General features: G+C 38.6%; 1 protein-coding gene across 1 annotated transcript in view; it reads right to left on the reverse strand.

Annotated features, from left to right (window-relative positions):
- The window catches only part of CPB1 (carboxypeptidase B1), a 45,691-nt gene extending 25,298 nt beyond the window's left edge, over window positions 1-20,393 (reverse strand). Inside the window, exons 1-6 of the mRNA XM_004003272.6 lie at window positions 20,164-20,393; window positions 19,982-20,057; window positions 10,574-10,698; window positions 2,191-2,290; window positions 2,001-2,102; window positions 1,053-1,154 (exon numbers count right to left, since the gene is read on the reverse strand). Coding sequence (XP_004003321.1) covers window positions 1,053-1,154; window positions 2,001-2,102; window positions 2,191-2,290; window positions 10,574-10,698; window positions 19,982-20,057; window positions 20,164-20,234 — 576 coding nt within the window. The 5' untranslated portion in view covers window positions 20,235-20,393. The remainder of the gene's footprint in view (window positions 1-1,052; window positions 1,155-2,000; window positions 2,103-2,190; window positions 2,291-10,573; window positions 10,699-19,981; window positions 20,058-20,163) is intronic.
- Window positions 20,394-20,616: the final 223 nt, after the last annotated feature.

Genomic DNA, 20,616 nt, shown 5'->3' on the forward strand with positions numbered 1-20,616 from the left:
TCTAGGCTCCCATATTGTATTTGATTGTCATATCTCTTTAGTCTCTTCTTATCTGTGACAATTCCTTTGACTTTTCATTATGACTTTGGCATTGTTAATGAGTACTGGTCTAGGTATTTTACAGAAGGTCCCTCGATTTGAGTTTATTTATTTTTTTAATGATTAGAAGGAGGTTGTGCATTTTGGGAAAGAATACAAAAAAGATGGTTTATCTTCTTAGTACACAATATCAGGGGTTACATGATATTGATTATATCTTACACTGGTGATGTTACTAGTATTGTTAACCTGATCACTTGGTTAAGGTAGTCACCGCTAGGTTTCTCTACTGTAAATTTTGCTTGTGTGATATAGTATAATACATTTTTTGGGAGATGCTTTGATGCTGCAAATAACCTATTTCTCTTTAAACTTTTACCCCATAATTTTTGTATCCATCTGTAGGTTTTCATGAAGTGTTTATTATTATGGTGCTCTAATGATGGCTTGCTGTTTTGCTCATTTGTACATCCATTAGCTGTAATTCTTCTATAAGAAAGAACTGTTCCTTCCTTTTCTTTCTTGACTGAATTATCTTTTTATATCATTTATGTGCTAATGGATATTTAAAAGGATTTTCACATATATCTTACCTTGACCTTTATAAAGGAGTGAAAAACAGTATCATTTACAGTAGGGGCTCCTATGTGTTATTTTCTTTTATTCTGAAGTATACATTGATTATTATCTAGGAGATAATGGTCAAGTTAGTGGATTATCCACAATCACAACTTTTCAATGACCTATTCACTGTACTTACTACCTGTTAGCCTTTTTCCCAAAGGTGGGTGAGAAAATTAAGATGAGTGAAATTTAAATAAATAGAATTTGCTAACTATTTTAAAATTTTGCCTTATCAAGTTTTCTAGGTGACCTTTATGGCTTGGAACTTGGACCTATGATTTTTTTCTGTGCTGCTATTCTCTTTTATTATAGCTAATTTATAAGGGATTGATTGAAATAAAAAAAATACTTTCTACTTTGCTCTGTCAGTAACCATCCTACATACTGACCTCTCTGACAAACCACTGGCAAAATGCAGGGGAAATCCATTCTCTGGCATGGAAACCGCAGTCCATGAAAATGGCAGGCTTATTTGATCCAGGTTTGCCAACCTATTGCAAACAAAAGGAAAAGGAAGACCCTGATTCACCACATTCAGAGGTTAACATTCACTATCTGTCTGGGCTTTGGACTCCACTGGTGACACTTGACAGCAACAAGAGATATATGCCATGATTAAATTAAAACATAATACTTGCACAGTGTGTTCTTGCCTGTAGACAAGTGTTTGAGCTGGAGGCTCACATGGCTGTTTGTTATTTTTATTAAGCTTGACAAGCTCATATTTTCAGAAGATGCTTGATTATTCTGCTTAATTGTATGCACATGGAGGTTATTTTCTATTTTGCTATTATTAGGTGACATGACCAAGATGACTGGATAAGTAATTAGAAGTAATCATGATTGTTGCTAATATTGTACGTTTTTTTCTTTTCTCCCACTCATTCCTTGTCTTTTTATTTTCTTCATTAGAATTGCATGATAAAAATGGCATTAGAGGATGACAGTAACAAATTGTTGATATGCTTTTTAATGTTGTCTGATAGACATGAAGTTTATGAACCTCTTTAGCAAATGGATTTGCAAACAACATCTGCGAGAGGAGAATTTCATCAAGGTAGATGATCAATTTACATTGCTTACAGGAATGTGGTTAAATTTATAGGACTTCTATTTTACTGCATTTTTTCCTTTTGGATAAATCAAAATAATGATTTAAAAATTCACACATGATAAAAGAATCTGGGTACTCTGTTTGATTCCCTGAGGGATGTAGGCAGAGAAAGAGTTATAACAATGCTTGAGATGAACATGTCTGTGAAACAGATGTTCTCTGTGTTAGAATTCATTGATTTAATGTGCTCAGACATGGCAAGGTTATGGTTAAAAAGGATTACCTTGAGGAGGTATATAGTGTTTCCTAAAAATGTAGTTCCGATGGCACTGCGAGAGATGAGGTCTGGATTTTCAGTGGCGACTTGTTCAGTCCATGCCTCTATCTACCAAATGGAACCATTGATGGATTAATGTGACATTCTCAGTTCAGTTCTCAAGGCAATGTCTGTCTAAATCATGTATACTTCATACCGTTTCCCAATTGTTGTACTTCTCGTAACTGTGTCCAGTAGTGCGGACTCTGCTATCAAACTGAGCCTCCAGCATGGATCTCAGGTTGCTTATCAATACCCTGTAATAAACCAGAGGAAGTGCTCCTGTGAAAATAAGCATGCTTCCCAGTGAACATATGCAACAACCCAGAGTCTCTGCTAGTCAGATGTGTCCTCTGATTATGCTCTTCAACTTGAGCTCCTTGTCTCAGAAAGTGAGTAAATCATTGAGAAGGGTACCAAAGAGGATGAGTAAGGCAGGCTCTTCTTTGGCCCAAACTTGTTTGGCTGTTCTTGGACGTTAAATTTGAAAAATGCTTTCCTTGGTACCTGGGGTGCTCTGGGTCAGGGCCTTGGGCTGCCACACAAAAGCATGCCCTCAAGCTTGCCTATGGTCTTTCTTGCTCAAGACTTCCCTTATTTTAGCACTAAAAGTCCCACATCCCAGCAACCTATTCATTCCCAGGAAAACTGGGACATCCAGTCACCTGAGGCCTTTCTTTAGGTTTTGAGAAAAATATCTTGATGCGTGGAAATTCAGAAATATTAATAAGCTTATGAAGCTTTATTAGACGAAAGAACACTGAGTTTAAAGTACCAGCTTCTGCTTGTCTTTCTTTTGGCATGTTTAAAGTAATCTAAGAGTGGTCCTGTAGCAAGGTAATATGAAAATTGCTGACAGAAATTTTGAGGCCTGCTGTTTCCTAAAAATGATTATTCAGGTGGAAGTGTGTATTATAAGAGGCAGGGGTGAAGGTGTGGGTATGTGTGACTTTGACTTTGTAGCTTCTGAGTGGAAAGTGTATTTCGAAGGGACAAAATTTTATGAGCATTAATGTCCTTAGTCATAGCACTGTAAACATTATGGGCAGTAGCTAGCTTGCAGAAACTTCTATTATCCACAGTCAAGCCTTGAAATGTTTTTATCTGACACACAGAGAATTGTAGCCGCACATCAAAAGTCTTCTCCTCTGACTGCCCCAAGGGCATTCTGATGAAGTATGTCAGGGACATTCTCTGAACCTCCCTCCTGGTCTCCTTCATTTGGTTAACTTGGGCATGAACTTGCATCTGTTTATGAAAAAATGCAGTAAATCAATACTAAATGGTATGGGTTTCCTAGCAAGAAGGAAACACTGTCATAAGGTCTTAACTCTCTTAAGTAGTATTAAAAAAAGAAATAAAATGGAAAAGGAGAAGAGTTTAAAATTTATTCTGTGGAAAGAAAATTTCCCACTAAGCACAGCCATCAGTACTTCGTTAGTATATTCCTTTCTATGGCTGCTGTTAGTTAGCACAAACTAAGTGGCTTAAAACAACATGAATTTATTATTTTATGGTTTAGAAGTCCAGCACAGGTCTCGCTGGGGTAAAAATCAATGTGTCCACAGAAATATGCTCTTTTCTGGAAGCTCCAGGGGAGAATCTGATTCCTTGCCCTTCATAGCTTCTAGAAGCTGCCTACATTCCTTGGCTGTTTGCCCTGCTCCATCTTCAGAGCCAGAAACAGCAGCTCGAGACCTTCTCATGTTTCATCACTGTGACCTCCTCTTCTGCCTCTCTCTTCCTCTTGTAAGGACCCTGTGATTACTTTGGGCTCATCTAGAATGCTGCACTCTGTGCTGTGCTCAGTTGCTCAGTCTTGCCTGACTCTTGTGACTCTCCTAGCCTACCAGGAGTCTGTAGGCTACTAGGACTGTAGCCTACCAAGCTCCTCTGTCCATGGGATTTTCCAGGCAAGAATACTGACTGGAGTAGGTTGCCACTTCCTGTTCTAAGGGATCTTCCCCACCCAGGGATCGAACCTGTGTCTCCTGCATTGGCAGGTGAATTCTTTACTACAATGCCAGCTGGGAATCCCATTTATTTAGAATAATCTACCTATTTTAAGTTCAGCTGCTTAGCAGCCTTAATTCCATAGCAACCTTAATTCCATCTACATTCTTAACTTTTCTTTGCCATTAACATAACACATTCAGATGTTCTAGAGATTGGAATGTAGTCTTTTTTTTTGGGAGGGGGGAAGTCATTCTGCCTGCTATGGTTAAGAACAATGAGTATAATAAGTGTTATAATTTAAGTTAATTATAGCACCCAGTTGGATTGTTAGGAAATAAGGTAGAATTAGAAAGAATCTAGAGTTAGAAATCAAAAGATCAGGGTCATGGTTTTGCCTCATATGTAGATTGGTTTCAGCAAAGTCATTTAATCTCTGGGCCTTACTTTCATAATTTTTATAATGGGGTATTTGGTTAGCTGTTATTCAGTGTCCTTTTTGGTTCTAAAATGCAATGACCTGACTCAAATTCATAGGTATTGGTCATTCATATAGATTTTTTCAAGGTTTATGAAAAAAAGTTAAACTATAGTAAAGTTGCCAGTTATGAGCTTCCCTGGTGACTCATACCGTAAAGAATCTGCCTGCAATGCAGGAGACCCAGGTTTGATCCCTGGGTTGGGAAGATCCCCTGGAGAAGGGAATGGCTACCCACTCCAGTGTTCTTGCCTGGAGAATTCCATGGAAAGAGGAGCCTGGCAAGTTACAGTCCATGGGGTCACAGAGTCAGACATGACTGAGCGACTAACACTTTCACTTTTTCACTTCACCATCTTCATAACCTCCAGGGAAGCAAGCGTCTAGAATAGAGATGGTTTAGGAAAATGATTTTCAAAGGTAACTAAAAACTAAAAACAAGCAAAGCCAAAGCAAGCAAAACAAAAACCTTGAAAACTAAAAATCATCTGTATGTCTTCTTTGGAGAAATGTCTATTTAGTTCTTTGGCCCATTTTTTGGTTGGGTCATTTATTTTTCGGGAATTGAGCTGCATAAGTTGCTTGTATATTTTTGAGATTAGTTGTTTGTCAGTTGCTTCATTTGCTATTATTTTCTCCCATTCTGAAGGCCATTTTTTCACCTTGCTTATAGTTTCCTTTGTTGTGCAGAAGCTTTTAATTTTAATTAGATCACATTTGTTTATTTTTGCTTTTATTTCCAGTATTCTGGGAGGTGGATCATAGAGGATCCTACTATGATTTATGTCGGAGGGTGTTTTGCCTATGTTCTCCTCTAAGAGTTTTATAGTTTCTGGCCTTACATTTAGATCTTTAATCCATTTTGAGTTTATTTTTGTATGTGGTGTTAGAAAGTGATCTAGTTTCATTCTTTTACAAGTGGTTGACCAGTTTTCCCAGCACCACTTGTTAAAGAGATTGTCTTTAATCCATTGTATGTTCTTGCCTCCTTTGTCAAAGATAAGGTGTCCATAGGTGTGTGGATTTATCTCTGGGCTTTCTATTTTGTTCCATTGATCTATATTTCTGTCTTTGTGCCAGTACCATACTGTCTTGATGACTGTGGCGTTGTAGTAGAGCCTGAAGTCAGGCAAGTTGATTCCTTCAGTTCCATTCTTCTTTCTCAAGATTGCTTTGGCTATTCAAGGTTTTCTGTATTTCCATACAAATTGTGAAATTATTTGTTCTAGTTCTGTGAAAAATACCGCTGGTAGCTTGATAGGGATTGCATTGAATCTGTAGATTGCTTTGGGTAGTATACTCATTTTCACTATATTGATTCTTCCGATCCATGAACATGGTATATTTCTCCATCTATTAGTGTCCTCTTTGATTTCTTTCATCACTGTTTTACAGTTTTCTATATATAGGTCTTTAGTTTCTTTAGGTAGGTATATTCCTAAGTATTTTATTCTTTTCATTGCAATGGTGAATGGAATTGTTTCCTTAATTTCTTTTTCTACTTTCTCATTATTAGTGTATAGGAATGCAAGGGATTTCTGTGTGTTAATTTTATATCCTGCAACTTTACTATATTCATTGATTAGCTCTAGTAATTTTCTGGTGGAGTGCAAATCAAGACCACAATGAGGTACCATTTCACACCAGCCAGAATGGCTGCGATCCAAAAGTCTGCAAGCAATAAATGCTGGAGAGGGTGTGGAGAAAAGGGAACCCTCCTACACTGTTGGTGGGAATGCAAACTAGTACAGCCACCATGGAGAACAGTGTGGAGATTCCTTAAAAAATTGCAAATAGAACTGCCTTATGACCCAGCAATCCCACTGCTGGGCATACACACTGAGGAAACCAGAATTGAAAGACACATGTACCCCAATGTTCATTGCAGCACTGTTTATAATAGCCAGGACATGGAAGCAACCTAGATGTCCATCAGCAGACGAATGGATAAGACAGCTGTGGTACATATACACAATGGAGTATTACTCAGCCATTAAAAAGAATACATTTTAATCGGTTCTAATGAGATGGATGAAACTGGAGCCGATTATACAGAGTGAAGTAAGCCAGAAAGAAAAACACCAATACAGTATACTAACACATATATATGGACTTTAGAAAGATGGTAATGATAACCCTGTATGTGAGACAGCAAAAGAGACACAGATGTATAGAATGGACTTTTGGACTCAGAGGGAGAGGGAGAGGGTGGGATGATTTGGGAGAATGGCACTGAAACATATATACTATCATGTAAGAAATGAATCGCCAGTCTATGTTTGAGGCAGGATACAGGATGCTTGGGGCTGGTGTACGGGGATGATCCAGAGAGATGATATGGGGTGGGAGGTGGGAGGGGGGTTCAGGATTGGGAATTCATGTACACCCATGGCGGATTCATGTCAATGTATAGCAAAACCAATACAGTATTGTAAAGTGAAATAAAGTAAAAAAAAAAAAAAAAAGTAACTCATACAGGGAAAAAAAAAAAAAGAAGAAAACTAAAAATCAGTAGGCAGAAACCTTTAAGAAAACAGCTATATTTCAAGATCATCAATTTGAAAGAACAAATCCTGCCTGGTAAGTATAAGCTTCTCTAACAGAATGGCAAAACTAAAAATACAAGAGGAAATGGTCAATGACACCCACTTTCCCTTTATCAAGATTTTCCATTTTCAGTGAACAAGTAAAATAATCATCTAGGTCACATGGCTTCTTAATGGGTGCCCAGAGAAAAGAAATCATAAATTAATTGCTCCCAGCCTCAGGACATTCAATAGATATTTGTATCTAAGACCATAACCATGGTGATTTCTGACCTACCATGAACCGGCTCTAAATGGAGTAGGAAGTAGGGTTTTCACAGCATGTTGCAATATCTTTACTTTTTAATCCAATCTTCAGATTCAAATTAGTTGGGAGAATAAGTGACTACTAGGAGGTTGGTGTTTTGTTTGGTACTAAAAGGAGACATTCTGTTAGAGTTATTATTATGTTAAATATTAAACATTTTCATCAATAATCAAAACAAAGAAGCATAATAAAACCAATTAGATTTAAGATGACACCCAAGAGTAAAAGTGTCCTCTAGTAACTTACAAGAGATTTTCAGAATGAGGTTGAAATGTGGTGCTGACTTTTGCCTGAAGGTAGAGGATTGACCTTAAATGAACCCTTCCAGCCCTATGATTATTTGATTTTATTAGATTTAGGATAAAGCACTACTTCAGCTATATTACAAAATATTATTACTAAATAATGAGCTTCTATTCCAGGAGATTAAAACAATGCCTCTTAATGGAACAGGGACTGTATTACAGCTCCAAAGTACAGAGGCATGTACACTATTTTATACTTCTGTAGGTTTCTTTTGTAGTGCTATCCAACTTCTTTTTTTTCAAGTATGCATGAAAATTAGATAACAGACTCCCAACAAAGCAAGAAACACAATGTCTGAGAAGGAGAGACATGACAGTTTTCTCTCCCTTTTAGATTCCTGAAAATGGAGTATTTGGTCACTTCCCAGACTACACACCCATTGCCACTGAAGAACATTACTGTGCACACATTGTTATCCAAGGACACTTTACTATTCAGATTTGCAATATGCAGAAACATGTTACAGATAGAGAGCAACAATCAGTCTCTTCCTGGATTGGGTAGGACACAGACCCACCAAAATGTTCTGTCAGCATTCAGAACCATAAGTGTGAGGTTTACACCATCTAATTCTTAGTCTTTGTGTACCTAGGGTACAACATAAGCATTTAAAAATATAGTTATTTTTCTTGGTGCACACATTTAGAATTTTTTCCCATGGTAATTCAGAATCTGATTAAAACTACCAACTGATGCAAATCTTGGTGAAGAGAGCTGGAATCACTGAAAAATCTGAAAAGCTGTTTTGGTGAAACGTGTGTAGTAAATGGTTTCTGTTACATAGAAAGTGAAAGTGTTAGTTGCTCAATTGTGCCCGACTCTGCGACCCCATGGACTGTAGCTGGCCAGGCTCCTCTGTCCATGGGATTCTCCAGGCTAGAATGCTGGAGTGGGTTGCCATTCCCTTCTACAGAGGATCTTCTCAACCCAGGGATTGAACCTGGGTCTCCTGCACTTCAGGTAGATTCTTTACTGTTTAAGCCACCAGGGAAGCCCATTATATGGAAAAACTGCAAGTTCTTGCTGGCAGGAAACCATCTAAATACACATTAGCTACCACACAAGGTAATAATGGGATGCCCAGGGACTGCTTGCAGCCCTGGCAAAGATAATGCTGGTGTGCTTCTACAGGATTTCTGGGGACTTATTATTACTTTATATTTAGAAAATTATAAGCCACTAATGTGCTAAGCAAAAATTAACAAGATCTTAGTCCTCAGGGAATATCCTGTGTTCTACATGAGACAGCATTCATACACAGTTCCCCAAAAGTTTACCTGGTATAAAAGTGCATGAATTTTCTGCCTGCTAAAAAGAGACTGATACCTGATTAGAAGCTGTTCTACCACTTTGTGATCTGAGTAGAATAAGGATATCAATTCAAGCCACTAGGGTTAGCTTATGGTCGCTGATCTTCCTTTTGATTTTCTTGAAGACTTTTAAAGAAACTGTCATCTTTTTGAATATTATTGAAGGCTCCCCAAAGCTAGAATTTTAGAAGTCCTTCCTAGTGTAATGAAAAGAGCAAAATTTCACAGACATGAATCTCAATCACATTTCAAAACTCACTGTGTTATAATCTTTGTCTTAAAAAGCTAGTCAATTCTTAATGGTCACATTTTGACACTTCCCTCAGGCCGAAGCAGATAGCTAAGCTGTGTGAAGTATGATAATAGGATTAAACAAAACAGTTTCTGTTGACCTTTAAAAAAATGTATAATGTCCCTTTTTATACAGTAGTACAAATAGTAAAATAACAGCACTCACAGCGATAACAATGTCAGTTGAAATTTATTTATATATAGTTTAGTTTCATCTTCACAACAGCCCTTTGAAAGTGGTGTTATATTTATCTTCACTTCATGAAAATATGATTCTAAGGATCCTTTCTTTATAAAGACAAAGAAAATGAAGCTCAGAAAGGCTAAGCAAATTATCCAATGTCACACAGCCAGGAAGTTGCAGATTCAGGATTTCAGTCTTGTGTATTTTTTTCCCAAAGCATTTGCTTGTTGCATTATGCTTCACCACTTCTCCTGATGGAGGTGAAGATTTTATAGATGATAATTTTGATATCTTTACTGGCATAAATACTAGTCTATATTTTTAAGATGTAAAAAATAATAGAAATTTCTGTTAAAATTATGTAGGTCAGTTTCTCAAAATGTAATGGAGATTTGTGTTTGTGGTTGGGGATTGCTGGATAAATATTTGGTGGTTCAGGACTGGAGCTGGAGACTGTCTCTTTGCTCCTTGCTGACCCACTCTTTGGAGGAAAAACTCTGCTTTAGACTAAAGACTAAAGTTGAATTTTTCTACTTTAGTCATTTAGTTATTTCCACCTTCCCTCAAATGAAGATGGAGGGAAGTTATAAATCTAAGCATCAAGTCTGTTCTCTGCCTAGAGTGTCATTTTTTTTCCTTGTCTTGTCTGGCTAACTCATTAGTCTTTTAATTCTCAGCTGAGGGCTCCTTCCCTAGTATGGCCCCCTGTGATCCTTCAACTTTATCTATTCCCCTGTATCTCTAGCTCTTCACTCTTCTTGACATCTATTAAAGGTATTACAATCCTTTGTTCATTTTCCTCTGAAGGGAGTGAGTCCTATCTTTTTTTCCAGCATTTATTATATGATAGATTGATGCTCACTATCTATTTGTTGGATCAACAGATGGACAACTGCCTTCACTTAGGAGAACAATGTAAACTAGGATCAGGTCAAATATCTGGCTAAAATTTTGGGATTCTAGAGCCAAGCCTGTTTTTATTAGAGCAATAACTCAACACGAAGTCTCTCAGGCCTAATGTCATAAGACTTGAAATTCAGGGCCAGCTTTGCCGTGACCTTTGTGTGGGGCCCTGAGGAGGCCATTGTCTTGGTCTTATTGTTATCTTCCTGGGATGAGAGCATACATGACAGAGAAATTTCACAACCATAAAACATAAGCTTACTCATATCGTAGTCCGTTCTGCCCCAGAAAGTCTTCCACAGCGACAGTATCTTCTGCTTTAACATGGAAGTCCACTGTACTGTGAGGTTTGATTTGTGTGACTGAATCTGGTTTCCAGAAGTCCATCTGAATAAGGAATAAGACATATTGTATTGGACACCAATAATTCAATGGGTGAATCATCACTAGCAAGCACACTACCCCAGTGAATTATTATGAATCAAATTATCCATGAAATCTCTTATAAATATCTCACTCCTTTATTTGAGTGGACAAAAGTTGGGACCAAGTAGTTGGATGTCAATAAAAGTGTTTACACACACATACATACATAAGCATTAATTCTCAACAAGCATGAAGATCATATGATTATCTCCCATTATGGTAGTTAATTGCAGTATTCTATAACTGCTCTCTTCTTTTTACTGATTTTCTAGAGCAATTGCTTATTGGTGATTGCAGTGTTTATGGTAATGGATATATGTGATAAATGAATGATGCTGAATTACCTGGAGCCCAAAATTTAATAGAGAGAAATGGAGCTTTCCTTTTTACTTTTTGATGAATTCATTTTATGAGTTTCTCTTGGAATTCAGTGCCACACAGATCACACTAATGTGGGAACCAGAGCATCCCTGACCTATGGAGGATCCATCAGGGAGGAAAATTGTAACTTTCCACAGGGGTCATCTTGGCACCATGGACAGAAACAAGATAGTCTCAAGAATCCAATAGTGTGCTGACATTTTCATTTGTTCAATTATTTGTCAACAATCACTGAGGACATACTGTGTGACAGATTTTATTTTCTTGGGCTCCAAATGTGCTGTGGATGGTGACAGCAGCCATGAAATTAAAAGATGCTTGCTCCTTGGAAGAAAAGCTATGACCAACTTAGACAGCATAATAAAAAGCAGAGACATTACACAAAGGTCCATATAGTCAAAGCTATGGTTTTTCCAGTAGTCATATATGGATATGAGAGATGGACCATAAAGTTCAGTTCAGTTCAGTTCAGTTCAGTGGCTCAGTCATGTCCAACTCCATAGAAGACCCCATGGACTGCAGCACGCCAGGCCTCCCTGTCCATCACCAACTCCTGGAGTTTACTCAAACTCATGTCCATTGAGTCGATGATGCCATCCAACCATCTCATCCTCTGTCATCCCCTTCTCCTCTCACCTTCAATCTTTCCTAGCATCAGGGTGTTTTCCAAAGAGTCAGCTCTTTGCATCAGGTGGCCAAAGTATTGGAGTTTCAGCTTCACCATCAGTCCTTCCAATGAATATTCAGGACTGATTTCCTTTAGGATGGACCAGTTGGATCTCCTTACAGTCCAGGGGACTCTCAAGACTGTTCTCCAACACCACAGTTCAAAAGAATCAATTCTTTGGTGCTCAGCTTTCTTTATAGTCCAACCCTCACATCCTTACTTGACTACTGGAGAAACCATAGCCTTTCCTTGACTAGATGAACCTTTGTTGGCAAGTAATGTCTCTGCTTTTTAATATTCTGTCTGGGTTGGTCATAACTTTCCTTCCAAGGAGCAAGTGTCTTTTAATTTCATGGCTGCTGTCACCATCTGCAGTGATTTTAGAGCCCCCCCCAAATAAAGTCAGCCACTGTTTCCATTGTTTCCCCATTTATTTGCCATGAAGTGATGGGACTAGATGCCATGATCTTAGTTTTCTGAATGTTGAGCTTTAAGCCAACTTTTTCACTCTCCTTTCACTTTCATCAAGAGACTCTTTAGTTCTTCACTTTCTGCCACAAGTGTGGTGTCATCTGCATATATGAGGTTATTGATATTTCTCCGGCAATCTGACTGGAGAAGGGAATGGCAAACCATTTCAGTATTCTTGCCTTGAGAACCCCATGAATAGTATAAAGAAGGCTGAGCACCAAAGAACTGAGTCTTTCAAACTGTGGTGTTGCATAAGACTCTTGAGAGTCCCTTGGACTGCAAGGAGATCCAACCTGTCTATCCTAAAGGAAATCAGTCCTGAATATTCATTGGAAGGACTGATGGTGAAGCTGAAGCTCCAATACTTTGGCCACCTGATGCAAAGAACTGACTCATTGGAAAAGAGCCTGATGCTGGGAAAGATTGAAGGCAGGGGCAGAAGGGGATGACAGAGAATGAGATGGTTGGATGGTGTCACTGACCCAATGGACATGAGTTTGGGCAAACTCTGGGAAGTAGTAAAGGACAGAAAAGTCTGATGTGTTGCTGTTTATGGGGTCGCAAAGAGTCAGATGTGAATGAGTGACTGAAAAACAACAATAAAGACAACTACGTGCTAGGCTGTGCACCTGAGACTAGGAACACACTCATAAGCAAATCAAACGTGGGGAGATTTTAGAGGCAATTATGCACAAAGGTAGGATGACATATTTGATTATTCTGATATTTTTCCTTGTGGATTTGTGGTTTCAAGTCTCCTTTTTATCTTGGGAAAATATTAACCAAGGACATCCTGCCTCTAACAGGTCTCTGATTTTCTGTTCTTTCCTTGAGCTGAATAAAGACCTAGAAGCCTAAGGTGACCCTGACATTGGATCATTCTCTGCTCTTTGTCTCCCCGGTACCTGTTCAGATATTTATGAGCTAATCTCAGGCTAGAGATGTGGCAGGTGGTGATATTTAGGATTGTTGCTTTGGAACTTGGGAGTTTGGGCAGACTTAGAGGTTGTTAAATAGAAACTGATGATGTAAGATATTAAGATGACTCAATTTTAGATATGCCTGTGGAGAACCCAGTTGCCTATCTCCTGTCCTGGTAATTTTCCAGCTACTGCAGATGTCTAGAGGATGCTGAATCATGAGTCAGGGTCATAGGGAATGTCAGCACGGTGGGAGATGGGACATTAGGATTACATAGGAGGGATTTCAGAAGAAAGAGAGTGAGTGTGGTTGTCATTAAGTTGCTGAAAGGAGAGAGTATGGCTAATTTGATAAGGATTGGCTACAGAATGTGATGAGAAGATAAAGATGAGAGTTTAAAAGACAGTGAAGGAAGGATAAAAGCTTATCATGATAAAGATAGAGAAAGCAAGAGCTGGTGATGAATTCTAGTTAGCCAGCACTGTAGAAAGAAGGGCCATCAAGACAAGCACATTATAGGGGAAGTTTTTAGAAGTTAACTCTGGGGCTTCTCTGGAGAATGAGAATCTGCCTGCCAATTCAGGAAACAGAGGGTTCGATCCCTGATCCTCAAAGGTCCCCCATGCCCCAGGGCAACTAAGCTCATGTACCACAACTACTGAGCCTGTGCTCTAGAACCCAGGAACCTCAACTACTGAGCTCACGAGCCACAATTACTGAAGCGCATGTGTCCTAGAGCCTGTGCTCTTCAACAAGAGAAGCCACTGCAATAAGAAACTCGTGCACTGCAACTAGAGAGTAGCCCCGACTAACTGCAACTAGAGAAAGCCCATGTGGCAATGAAGACCCAATACAGCCAAAATAAAATAAACAACAATCCCCAAAAAAGTTAACCATGAATGTGTGTTCTTCATAAATATCCGTCATTCTATGGTGGGATGGGAGATGTGTCTGTCTTGATTACAGACACAGAGGTTTAGAATTGGTAAAGAACATAAAGTTCTCCAAGAACATGAAGGCAATTAGACAGTGCCCTTCTCACACAACCCTGGGATCTTTTAGTGTTGCTCAGGAGACTCCTCACTGCCAAGATCTACATATCTGAGCTTGAAAGCTCTCTCAGAACTGGAAAAGGCCTAACAGCTCACAGCAGGCAGAAGCTGCCAAAGAAGCACTTTCCAGAGAGTTGCTTAATCAATGACCCTAGAAAGTAGGTGTCTAAATATTCCAATTCTCTCACTTCTCAGGTGGGATCATTTTGAAGTGTGTGGTTTGCACCCTTTCCTAGAGTTTCTCTGTAGGATGAAGCTCTAGTCATCCTCTATGCTAGCCGACTTTGTAGTGTCCCTTCTGTTGGCTGCCCTCCCTTCTCTGCATCACTCCTCACTTCTCTACCCAGGCTCCCTATACTTTCCAAGTGAAGTCTGCCACTGAATCTTTGTCTAAGGATCTGGTCTGGAAGAATCTATGTTAAGACATTAGCTTTCCACCTAGAGTAGCACAACATCCTTGGTGATGGTTCTAATACAATCTTGAATATATCTAGTAGTACTTCAGAACACCCTAATTGCCTTATAGTTTCCTTTTTGATATTAAATTGAAAGTTGCCTTCCCTATACTTTTAACCTCTTGTCCATCTGTCTTGGCTCTGCCAAATATTGGTGTGTGTATATATATAGTACGGATGTGAGGGTTGGACTGTGAAGAAAGCTGAGCACTGAAGAATCGATGCTTTTGAACTGTGGTGTTGGAGAAGATTCTTGAGAGTCCCTTGGACTGCAAGGAGATCCAACCAGTCCATTCTGAAGGAGATCGGTCCTGGGTGTTCTTTGGAAGGAATGATGCTAAAGCTGAAACTCCAGTACTTTGGCCACTTCATGGGAAGAGTTGACTCATTGGAAAAGACTCTGATGCTAGGAGGGATTGGGGGCAGGAGGAGAAGGGGACAACAGAGGATGAGGTGGCTGGATGGCATCACCGACTTGATGGACGTGAGTCTGAGTGAACTCTGGGAGTTGGGAATGGACAGGGAGGCCTGGCATGCTGCAATTCATGGGGTCTCAAAGAGTCGGACACAACTGAGTGACTGAACTGAACTGAACTGATACACACACACACACACATATATAAATATAAATGTAAATAAATATATATTACAAATGGGATAGAGAAATCTCATAAACATGTTTGACAAAGGACTTGCTGACCTAACCTGAGGTCCCTTAAAACCGTCAGTTTGATAAGGAGAAAATTGGTCAGCAAACATACTGACATCCAACACTATGGAGTCCTATAAATATGATGGAGACTTACTAACCTGGGCTTAGTAACCAATGCTTCTTAAGAGACATGGAGTCAAAAAACAGGAAGATCATAGCCCCAAAAAGGTTTTTAATGCATTAAGTATGGTTACAAATAATAAACTTAAAACATTAGCACAAAGATATATATATAAATTTTAATAATTACCAACACTTTGTGAGTGAGATCTATGTTTATAATATGGAGGTAGACCAAAATATATGATTTGAGCTGTGGGGAATTGAATTATAAGTTAAGGAGTTGCCACTAGTGGTAAAGAATTCACCTGCCAATACAGGAGACATAAAAGACACAGGTTCAATCCCTGGGTTGGGAAGATACGCTGGAGTGGGAAATGGAAACCCGTTCCAGTATTCTTGCCTAAAAAATTATGTGGACAGAGTGGTCTGGTGGGCTGCAGTCTGTGGGGCCACAAACAGTCAGACATGGCTGAGCAACTGAGCACGTATACACACACACAGACACACAGATTGAGGTTATAAATTTATAAATCTGCATATCTGAGTAACAAAGAACCATAAAGAATATTTGTTGGAAGATAAAGGAATAACTTTAAGTGATAGCACTGTGAGAATGTCAACTAAACCATCCATCTGGCTAATAACCAAAGAGTCCGTCCTAAAATGTGATACAAAACCAGCGCAAAAGCAAGATAAAGTAGTGTATTCACCTTAAATTCTTTTGGGAATAAGAAGGACATGCAAACAAATTAATAATTATGTTGGAGAATTTCTATTCTTCACATATTTACACATATTTGTTTCTTCACATTGTGTTTGACTGTAAATTCAGCATAGGATTAACTCTTTATTTATCTTGATGGAATTTTCCTTTCTTGTTGGAAGAGGCAATAACTTCTACTCTAGGTCTAGTTCCAGACAGTGGGGAGGAACTTGCAAGTATAATAGGAGTGATGGAACATTAGAAGACTGTAACCATGTTACTTTGGTTGTATACCTGAAGCTAGAGAAACAGAGTTCAGGAAAGTATAGAGAGAAAGGGATAGGTTTTGTGGTGAATGCCTCTAATAAAGAAACAAGGAGGTAAAATAAAACCTTTATTATACAATTAAATATGAAAAGAGGGAGGCTACTAAAGTCCAGTGTGGTCACAGGTCTCTTCAATACATTCAACTTTTAAAAGGACATGTTCAAAAGCTGGGAGGAAGGACACATCGGCAAGGATGAATACAAAGACTAAATGCCCTTGTAATGATCTTATCAGGAAGGCTACAGTCCAGAATATGCTATACTTGCAAGATTACTAAGAAGAGTAAAACCTTTTTTTTCAATCATATTGAAAATAGAACGAATAAAGAAGAAACATGCTGTCTCACGGCTTGGAGCTAAACCATGTTTGCAGCTGAAAAATTAAGTAACCTTATTTAACTTGTGTGGCTTTTGTCTTTTCTAAGGAGTTACACTATCTCTTATTTTTTCCTACTTCTACTGAGAGATGAAATTACTCTAAGTAAATAATTTTTCACATGTTAAGATTTTAGCAGAAATACCTTCTTTGGAAAGAGAACTTTGAGGCCCAGGGTAGATAAGGAGATAAGGGGTTATACTGGTCATGTAAATTACATTCAGAATCCTGGATCTCATGGTGCTCATTATAACAAACACATAGTTTTTACTATATAAATTCTTTCCAAGTGCTTTACTTATATTAGTTCTTTTAAATCTCACAAAATTCTGTAAGGTAGATGCTCTTAGTCTCCTTATTTGGCACTTGAGGTGGCTGAGACCCAGAGAGGCATCCAAGGTCCAGCTAGCGAGTGGTAGAGTCAGGAATCGAACCCAGGAAATCTGAGTCCAGATTCTCTGCTCTTGACTACTAGAAAATGCTGAATTTTAGGGAACTAAAAAGGCAGAGGATGTGACTGAAAACTTTTCTCAGCAATCTTAGAGGAGTCAGAGCTTGATGGGATCGCTGAATAGTGGAGGGGGCATGTCTTGGATTTCATAAACAAGAAGACAGGTGAATCTCAGAAGCAGAATCTCCCAGGGCCTGGCATGGATACTAGCAAAGTTAACTGGAAGCAGATGGGTTGTGAGTGCTCAGAAAAGGGAGCCGGTGATCCTTGGGAGCCAGCACAGTGTACAGCAAGAGTAAGTCAAGCCCAATTAACTTCATGTGATGATTGAAAGAAAACACTAGCTTGCCAGAGTGCTGAATCTGTATCTTAGCAAAATGTTTGACCAAGCCTCTACATTTACATTCTTCTTTATAAGCTGGAAAGCACAGTGTTAGCTGTAGGTAACACCACAGTAACATGGATAGGAGAGAAAACTCATCTGAGATGCGTTGATTTATCAGTCACTTTCAGTGCTTACTTAACACTGCATCTGGCACACTGGAGACTTGATAAATAGATATTAAAAGAATGACTCATGGGAGATGCCTCTAATTCTGTACTGACCCTTTACTTAATATTTTTACTCTATCCATGACAAAGGTAAAAGTCAAGAAGACAGGTTTATCAAGCTTGCTGGTGATGTGGTTAGGGCAAATTATTTCCCTGAGTAAATTCATTTTTAAAACTGTCTCAGTATGCAATAAAGATAATTTTTAACTGACTAAATATATAATAAAATCGTGCCTTTAGGTTAAAACATCAATTAGGCAAGTATAGAAGGAAGAATACCTTGCTTCATGTGAGAGGGTGATTCATGTGAGAAAAAAATACCCTGATTGCTTTGATCGGAATTAGGTTTACTATAAGCTAAGAGCCTTCTAACTGTTCAAGCTGTAAAAAGAATCTTATATCCCATTAGTAAGTGTCTGCTTTACAAATGAAGCAGACATTGGCCCTACACTATATATTAATCAGAGTACACCTGGAGGTCCATTGTCCATTCTCAGAGCTACATTAAAAAAAAGAAAGAAATATAGACAGAAAGAGCATTGATAAATCTCAGAAGTGAGACAGTGTTTGACTCAGCTAGGTCCAATGGGTCACAGTTAAGGTAGTTTTCAGTTCGGTGTAATGGTTTGAGTGGTCTGTAAGGCAAATGCTACTTTGAAAAAGAAGTATTCCTACTATCCTTGAAAGTATTCAAACAGGTTTTATTAGGGCTAGCAACAAGAGATGCTGTTTCTACCAAAGAAGTTCAAATATAAGTGGAAGCCTGCAGTCAGTCAGTTCAGTTCAGTTCAGTCTCTCAGTCATGTCCGACTCCTTGTGACCCGAGGAATCGCAGCACGCCAGGCCTCCCTGTCCCTCACCATCTCCCGGAGTTCACTCAAACTCATGTCCATCAAGTTGGTGATGCCATCCAGCCATCTCATCCTCCGTCGTCCCCTTTTCCTCCTGCCCCCAATCCCTCCCAGCATGAGTCTTTTGCAATGAGTCAACTCTTCGCATGAGGTGGCCAAAGTACTGGAGTTTCAGCTAAGTATCATTCCTTCCAAAGAACACCCAGGGATGATCTCCTTTAGAATGGACTGGTTGGATCTCCTTGCAGTCCAAGGGACTCTCAAGAGTCTTCTCCAACACCACAGTTAAAAAGCATGCAATAGATGACTTTAAATTCTCCTTCATATCTAACCTTCTGAATGTTTCAGTTTATGACACTCTCTACCTTTTTTTCCCCCTCCACATTTTAAAAGCTAAAACGATAACTATAAAAAGATAATGGATGGATAGATAGATACGTAGGAGCTGGTAGAATGTTTTGATTTTTATATTAATGAAAAGACAGCATTGGATCAAGTAAACTATTAATGGTCTACAATAGCTCCCTGCCACTAATATATATATATATATACACACACACACACACATATATATATATACATACACTAATATACATATACACACATATACTTAGAGATATATATATATATAATTTAAAATGTCAGTTTTAATCCCATAATACAGTAAGTTTTTAAAAAATAAAGTAGCCTAGAGATTTTGGTTTCTTAATAGTAAAATAAAAATCACTCATGACTTTTTATCATTTTTACCCCCTTCAAGTCCTATCATTAAGAGGGCCTGAGTCAAGGTCGTGAAAACTCAAGCTGTTTGATTTGGAATGAAAGAAAATCAAAGAGAACAGATGATACATGGGATGTGGAAATGACTTTCAAGTTGGACCAAAGCCCAGTTTTTCTGCAATATCCAAGTTGATCATTTTTCTCTTTTGACTTAGAAGGGAAGTTGCTATACATTAGATGTTCTTTGACCTTTGCAACAATTTTGACTCATCCAGTTGTCATGCTCAGGCAGCTCTTTAAAAAGTTACCCTAGATTTATAATACTGTAGGGCTTATGGCAATCGAACTTAGGCAGACAAAGAAGGCATGGTGGCACTAAATGTTTTTCAAGTTTTTATTTCTTGCTACAAAAGTGCAGTAGTTAATATTTCATGTCATTTTCCCCTTAACGGAATCACAATGCAATCTTAAGATTTTAAAAAAATAATCTAAGATTTTAAAAATATTGTTATAGGAAACCTATCAGCATAGATTGGCATTTACCTGCCTGGTGCTGGCCAACTCATGGAGTAAGCTGATGTGATTTTCATCTTCAACATGGACACGGAACACCTTGTCACTGAACAATGAGATACAGAAGAAGAGAACATTTAAAATTGGGTAATGTGTTCAAATTTTTTGGTTAACAAGGAAGGACTTGCTAATTTAAGCTGTAGGCTACTTACCCTTCAAAGTGCTCACCAGGATGATGAGCAGATGCTAGGGTCACGGTCACGAGAATCAAGAATGCCAGCATTGTGCCTGACTAGGTCTTTTAGGTAGGTTTCACCTGCTTTTATAATCCAGGGGGTTCTCTGTGTTCTGATTGCAAATAGGCACTGTCAGATCTTGATTAATGGTTTTCCTAGCGTTGTTGCCTTGGTAGCTGTGTAAAGTTGAGAAGTCTATCTCTCCCAACACCTGTGGAAACAGAGCAAATAATATGAAGTTCAGCCTATCTAATTTGGATGTCAGAACTTGAATATCTGGAGGAAAAGGGGCTTTTTACTTTTTTTTTTTAATAAAATACTATTTTAATTTTATTATTTCTGAATACATTGGGTCTTTGTTGCTGTGTGCAGGCTTTCTCTAGTTGCAGCGAGTTGCAGCTACTCTCTTGTTGTGGAGCACGGGCTGTA

Source organism: Ovis aries, chromosome 1 (genome assembly GCF_016772045.2).
Source record: "Ovis aries strain OAR_USU_Benz2616 breed Rambouillet chromosome 1, ARS-UI_Ramb_v3.0, whole genome shotgun sequence".
Taxonomy (NCBI): Eukaryota; Metazoa; Chordata; class Mammalia; order Artiodactyla; family Bovidae; genus Ovis; species Ovis aries.